The 7,225-nt window shown below is 37.6% G+C and overlaps 1 protein-coding gene across 1 annotated transcript; it reads right to left on the bottom strand.

Moving 5' to 3' along the window:
- Positions 1–902: 902 nt before the first annotated feature.
- dusp5 (dual specificity phosphatase 5) lies at positions 903–6,605 on the bottom strand. Its single transcript, XM_084116914.1, has 4 exons — positions 5,894–6,605; positions 4,737–4,879; positions 4,147–4,366; positions 903–1,601 (listed from the first exon to the last, which is right to left on the bottom strand). The coding sequence occupies exons 1-4, from the start codon at positions 6,255–6,257 to the stop codon at positions 1,207–1,209; spliced, it is 1,122 nt and encodes a 373-aa protein (XP_083973040.1). The 5' UTR covers positions 6,258–6,605; the 3' UTR covers positions 903–1,206.
- Between the last annotated feature and the right edge of the window lie 620 nt (positions 6,606–7,225).

The raw sequence follows: 7,225 nt of genomic DNA, 5'->3' as shown, positions 1-7,225 counted from the left end.
GCCTTATTTTTTTGTGTGGTGTGAAAAGGGGCTTATGTTCCACTAAAATATATATTTTAGTAGGCTATATACAGTATATATCTATACTGATGCAGTATTTATCACAGCAGAGGTCACTGTTGTGTCTTTTATTTTTTTTACTATGGCTCCTTAAAGGGATAGTTCACTCACTCTATACTCTCACCAAAGCTTACACTACTCCTACATATATGTCATGCATCGGGTCAGAGGTCACTCTTCGTCCGGAAGCCAGTGATTATAGTTTATAAATCTATAAAAATTGATATTTTTCTTACAAAAACGCATCGCTTCAGAAGGCCTTTATTATCTGCCTGGAGTCATATGGATTACTTTTATGATGGATGGATGCATTTTTTTGAGCTTCAAAAACTCTGGAACTATTCAATGCCATTACAAAGCTTGGAAGAGCCAGGATATTATTTAATATAATTTCGATTGTGTTCGGCTGAAATAATAAAGTCATATAGTACACCTAGGATGGCTTGAGGCTGAGTAAATTATGGGATAATTTTCATTTTTGGGTGAACTAACCCTTTAAAGCTCATATTTTTTCATGAGGGTATTTTAGCCCTATTGGTCAGTATAATAACAATTGCATAGGGTGGTATATTGTTCCTTTCATGACAAAAGCATGTTTCTGTGAATTACTGTTGACTTTCCCCAGGTGAAAAAGATGTACTATTACATTTATTAAAAATGTATTATAGTATATTTTTATTGTACTAAAAACATACTCAAGTACATTTGTAATACATTTAATAGCACGTCTTTTTCACCTGGCACTGGTTTTGGGGGAATATCTGCAGAATGTGTTTAAAACATGTGTGTAGAGGAGTGTAAATCATACCTGCTGGTAATAAGCCAACACCATGAACAAAATGTACACTGTAAAAACGTTTATTAACAGATCCACAATTCATAAAAAAGAAACTGTTTAAAAAAAAAATAATTTAATTTGCCCATTGGCGCTGTTGATAAACAGAACATCATCAAGCTAAGGCAGGTATTGCAGTGTAATCATTGTGCAGTGGTTTTCTCTAAGGCAAAAAAATCAAAAAGCTACCACTGTCTTCCATGATTTTTTTTTTTTTAAATATGAAAACATTTTTATTCCCTGTGATAGTCCATTGCTTTGTTCTGTTCATTGTTCAAGTACACTGAGACTGCAGTGAGTCGGCAGCCATTTTAAGGCAGCGCAGTTATTGGACTCAGTTTGAACTGGTGAACCGATGGTTGGATGGGCATTGGTGTCAGGAAGGAGGTAGGGAAGGTGAAAACCGAGGACTTGAAGCTCTCAGTTTCGAGTGTGAAGTCACCACTAAAGAAGGTGGGCGTCTCCTGAGCGGCAGGAGTGATGGATGGAGGCGTGGAAGAAACCACCTCCGACTCGAACTGCAGTAGTTGACCCATGAAGCTAAAATTGGGCGAGATGATGGCACGCCGCTTTCGGATGACCTCAAAAGCCTGCTCCAGCTGCAACCGTTGGGTTTTCATGATGTACGCCATGCAGATGGTGGGAGAACGAGAGATTCCAGCCTCGCAGTGGACCAGCACTTTACCTCCCTTTTCTTTCACACGTTCTGTGGAGAGAAAAGAACATGAATTCATTATAAAACCTCTTGAAATAACAGCATGTTTTTTTTTTAAGTCAAGCTTCAAGTCAGACTTTATTTTTTAAAATCAGAATAGCTAATTGCAGAATACTGTTACTGTTTTCTGTTACTGTTTTCAGTTACTGTTTTCAAACAAGTTTCCCAAATCAAGACCCTCATCAAGCAACTAAGCCACGCCCCAAACATATGCCATTGGTTGAGCCAGTGTTGCTATGCTGGGCTGGTTAGAACACTCAAACAAACAACTCATTGGCTGCATCTGGAATCGCATACTTCCCTAGTAGGCGAAAAACAATATGTGACCAAAGAAGTATCACAGTACTCATAAAAGAGTAGGCAAAAAATACCCGGATGACCTACAATTTCCTGCGAGATTCTGAAGTGTGCATTCGATGGACACTTTATTATCCCATGAGGCCTCGGGAGAGGATTTATGAATGGCAGTGAAGGGACATGATAATGACAACAAAACGAATGTAGTATGTCCAGATTACATTCATACTATATAGAACGTACTTTTACGTAGCGGTTTAGCGGACAAAATGTTCAGACTTTTGGGGGAAAACCACCTATTTTGAGTATATCTGAGCATATTTGTTAGCACGATGGAGTAAAATAATCATCTGGTTATCTTTTCACAGTTATTTTCTGATAATATACAGTCCATTATCGCTCCGCTAACTCATTTCCTCCCTGACCCTTTTTTATCATAATGTCATATCAGTTTCATTTCCACCTTGAAGGTTCTGACTCATAAATCCATATATTCATTAAAGCATAGATTGCGTATTTCTTTGTAATTCAATACTGATACCAGACTTATTTCTCTCAATGACACACACACACACACACACACACACACAGGGAAGTGTTGCGCGTTCATGCGAGATCCCTCGCTGCAGGTCTCTTTAAAGCAAAACCTGCTGGTGTGAATCACGCCTGAAGCCCATCTGGAGCGGAGCGGGGCTGAGCTGTGGGCGTCATAATGACTATCACACTCGCTAATGCGCCTAAATATTACCACACACTCATTAGCCGACGCTTTCCATAGATTATTCTTTCATTTCACTGCTATCGCTTTCCTGCGAGAGACCAAATGATTATGTATTATTGTCTATATTCAGGTAAATGTAAAATAAATTTTGCTATATGACACTGACTGACAGGATGACTGCAGTATGAATACAGGTCACACAGGGAGCTTTAGTCTCACAAAACCAACGTGTAGAGTATATTTCACCACAAAATGAAAATGAACAAAAATGTATATTTATATTTATAGTGTATATTTATATTTTACATCAAGAAAATTAGGCTTATTTTAAGACCACTAAGATATTTTGTATTGTGTTGAATATTTCCCTCATTACTGTAATGCCTTCCGACAATTGATTTTTATAATTATTACAATGCAGTAAAAAAACTGTAATACAATGATTTTTTAAATTCAAATCAGCATCAATGAAAGGCAGTATAGCAATCATTACAATTATGTATATTATATAATGATATTATTTTTTACTGGTTTAAGTACAATTTAGGTATATCATTTTATATATTATACATGGTGAACCTGGACATGTTTTTGACAGGTTGAGAATCACCCATACATCGCCTTAAAGTCCCCATGAAATCAAAACAGGCAATTCTTGTTTTTATATTATAAATGTTTTATCCGTGCATCATTATTTTTTTAATTCATGCGCCCTCATAATCTTCAATCAAAATATCTTCTCCTCCCTCTTTCAGCGACATCTCTTTTCTTCTCTGATGATGCGTTTACTGGCGCGAGGGCGGGGCTATCTGTCACTCACATGAGATCAACCAATAGCAGACCACAACCATCCAACCAATTCCCAATGGACAAAATCAAGTCCCGTCCAACATTTTTTCTTGTTCGAGAACATGTTTTCTACTTGTTTATACGTCACAAAGGGAAGGAAAGACTATAGCAACTTCCATTTCAGACTTTAAACGCTGTCAGATCATTGTGTAAACACATTTACCAGATAATAAAGCAGTGCACAACCTACAAAACACATTTCAGTCCATTTATATAGAACACACACACACACACACCTAAAACAAATAATCATCGACTCATCCACTGACACACTGGCCACGCCTATGATATACGAAAGATCTTGGATTAGTCTAACCCGTGACTCACAGTGACGCGTCCATTTATCACTGTACATGTTTCATCTTATTTGTTTCTGCATGAGTTGCTCTTAATTGCATTTCCCAGAACACAAGTTTATCATGGAATTTGTAGGTGTAAGTAAAGGGACTCAGGTCAGATTATGGAAATTATGTGTTAGTGAGGCAGAGGAAGTCTTATTTTTAAACGACCTGAAATAAGCTGTCCTATCTATAGGTCAGTGCTGAGTTCTGGGAATGGTTTTACGTGTGACGTTTACATAACATTAAAGATGTTGACTCTCTCTCTCTCTCTCTCTCTCTCTCTCTCTATTTATATATATATATATAATAGTACATATACAATATTTACCAATAAAATCTATGGCTTCCTGGAAGTGTGAGCTGATGTCTGCTGTGTGACTGTCCTCCACCGGGATCCATTTGTAGTCGAACTGTCCTTTGGCGGGCCGAGAGTCCCTGCGTGAGACGTTCAGCAGCGCAGTAATGCGGAGGTCACTGAGATAGTCCTGTCTACAGGCGTGATATGCACTGCCCAGGTACAGGAAAGGCAAGATCTCCACCGGCCGGCCCTGAACAATGACAATAAAACACAGATATCAGAACTCAGACTCTCAGGGAAGGCCAACAGGTGGTGCACAGGCACTGTTTGAATTGCATGAGCAAAGGTCAGACATAAAAGGACCTCAGATGTCCGCTGGGTGTCTTTGAAACTTTGACTCTTGGGTATAGACGGATGGTTGTCAACAACCATAATAACCTCACATGTTTATGTGTTATATATTATATAAAGCATAATCATTGACAACATGGCCTGTTCTTTGTATTCCGACTCAGATTTGAGGGGGAGTTGTTGCAGAAATTCCCACAGTTTACGGGAAGTGGTTTTCGGTGGAAGTGGGTTAAAATGAGGAAGCAACAGTTTGCTTTCTTCTCTCTTACCTGATCATAGTCTGGTTTGTGGTGAGAAGCCAATTTGTCACAGTGACTGCTGACGCCTCTCTCGCTTTTGTCTTCACTCAGGTCCACAGACTTGGTTTCAGTGCAAAGCTCGGGGTAATGGGAATGGAAGTTCTCGTAGCCTCCTGCAATGAGAAATGCGCAGTTATTATGAGTGTTCAAGGATTGTTGAGTCGTTCGCCTTATCAAGAGCTCCTCGTGTAGCAGATCAAGCTGATCAGAGTGTGAGAGGCAAAAAGCAAATCCCACCAACAAAGGGAAGCGTTCATGAGCTGTTTTCATTCTTCAAAATCTCCTAGTTTCTGCACATTGTTTAATAAGCCAATTAGAAAATCCGAGTACGTTTGAATCACTGGACGGAGTAATAATATGGTATGGTATAGCTATAAATATTAATGTATTGGTTTTCATACTGGCCTCTCTGACTCATCCGTCCTTTGACGCACAAAGAGAATTTATCTCTTGAAAACCAGACAAAAGCTTGATCTGTTATATCAAACTACCTATTATAATTCAACAGCATAACAGTGAATGTTGAACTTTAATGTAAAATTATAAGTGTTGTATGATAATATGGCCTATTATGATAAAAATGTATCATTTAAATTTCATCATTATTTATTGTACATAATTTTACTATATAAATATATATGTAATTCTTTATTTACTTTTAGAATGTCAGTATTCTAAATTGATTCATTTGATCTAAAACCTTTAATTTGAATCAGAAATTACATTATATATATATATATACCTGTAGACATCTATAAGCTATATATACACGCATATATATATGTGTGTGTGTGTGTGTATATATATATATATATACATATATATATATATATATATATATATATATATATATATATATATATATATATATATATCCAAAAAGTACCTAGCCTATTAGTTTCGGTATTAAAATATAATTATTTCCGTACAATTCAGAGCATATTTAAGAATTATAAAAATGTATTATTTTATTAGTTTTTTTTATTTTTTAATTGGTTTTGCTTTGCCCTGACATCGTCAGTCTAAATGTATACATAACAAATAAATGAAAGTTTAAAATATTTTAACACGTCCTCTTGAAAAACCTTTAAACAAAACAGTCGAACCATCAAACATTCTTCACTCACCTTTAAGGAAGCAGATGCTCGCGGTACTCGCCAAGTGCGACAACGAATTAATGACAATCTGAGCGATACTTTCTTTCTTCAGTTTTTGTAAATGAGGTGTGCGGTCATCCAGAGCCACGACCGCGGAGATGCTGCCCTCCCGGAGCCGAAACAAAGCTTCCTCGTCCGGGATAACGAACTGTAGCGGTACCGGACCGCCGCGGGACCTCCGGACCACCACCGAATTCAAGTTGACATTGACGGATCCTCTGATGCTCGAGCTGGAGAAGGAGAAGTACGGTCTACAGTCCACAATAAGACAACTTCCACTCTCCTTCCGTATGATCTTCCTCAGGCGTCGGCAGTCTATGCTGGAGACCTTCATGTTGAAGCGATAAAGTGAAATGTGGAGGACCGCTTTTATTTGGGATGTGGATGTTACAGGGGTGTAGGTTGCCTACTAAACCCTGCTTACTGCGCCTGAGTCTACATTTCCTCCAAGGGGATTCCGTCGGATCGGTTTTATATGAATGGAACCTCCGGCGCTTGACGTCACGAACCATATATGGACACACCGACACGGGAGCGCGCCTACGTTCTGTTGACTAAACCCGCCCTTAGTCGAAAGTGTGATTAGAAGCGAATCCTGAACATTTATCATCAGTTCATCACGGCACTTCTCCACACACTGTGTCATTTTCTTGTAATTCCAATCCATTTTCCTTGAAATATCCTTGAAAATATTTAAAAGCGGTCAGTGGTGGGCTTATGGCCCTTTCACATAAATAACTAACTACACCTTAAAAAAGGAGACTATATGATCTATAAATTATGACAGCATATGTTTTTACATTGCTTTAACTCATCAAAATAAGTTAAGCAAATTTTAACTTTTTAAATAGCCTAAGTTATAAAAGATTCAACTCATTTTTTTAAAACTAATTTATTTGCAATTTAAGTTGAAATTACTTAAATATCCAAGTTGATTGTACTTAAAAATTTAAGGCAGCAACTTTTTTTTACAGTGACTAACTTTAGCGATATGTGTAGCGTCCACACAAACCCGTTGCCTTAAAATTATTAGCCTAAGTAATAAATCTTAATGTATAACTGAAAAAAATTAAGTTATGTGAACTTGACAATTCCACAACTTAATTTTAGTTTATTTACTTAATAATTTTAAGGCAGTGGGTTTCCTCACTTTTTTTAAGTTAAGTCAGCTGATCAGTTGACAGCGATAACGTTCTGTTTGTTCCATCTGGCGCTCGAGCTCTTCTGATTGGCTGATTATCGTTCATTAGCTGGGAATAAATCGTTCTGAAAGTGATTCCGCCGATATCTTCTTCTGTGTCT

The sequence above is a fragment of the Abramis brama genome (assembly GCF_963993115.1).
Source record: "Abramis brama genome assembly, chromosome: 6".
NCBI lineage: Eukaryota > Metazoa > Chordata > Actinopteri > Cypriniformes > Leuciscidae > Abramis > Abramis brama.
Note: the sequence above shows the minus strand (reverse complement) of the source record. Positions and strands in the feature narration are given on the sequence as shown.

What these genes read in the sequence shown, in the direction of transcription:
- dusp5 (XM_084116914.1), bottom strand. Translation starts at nt 6,257, where the DNA reads ATGAAGGTCTCCAGCATAGACTGCCGACGCCTGAGGAAGATCATACGG. An exon ending in GAGCATCTGCTTCCTTAAAG is followed by an intron (nt 4,880 to 5,893) that starts GTGAGTGAAGAA and finishes TTCTCATTGCAG; the next exon opens with GAGGCTACGAGAACTTCCAT. An exon ending in ACAAACCAGACTATGATCAG is followed by an intron (nt 4,367 to 4,736) that starts GTAAGAGAGAAG and finishes GTCATTGTTCAG; the next exon opens with GGCCGGCCGGTGGAGATCTT.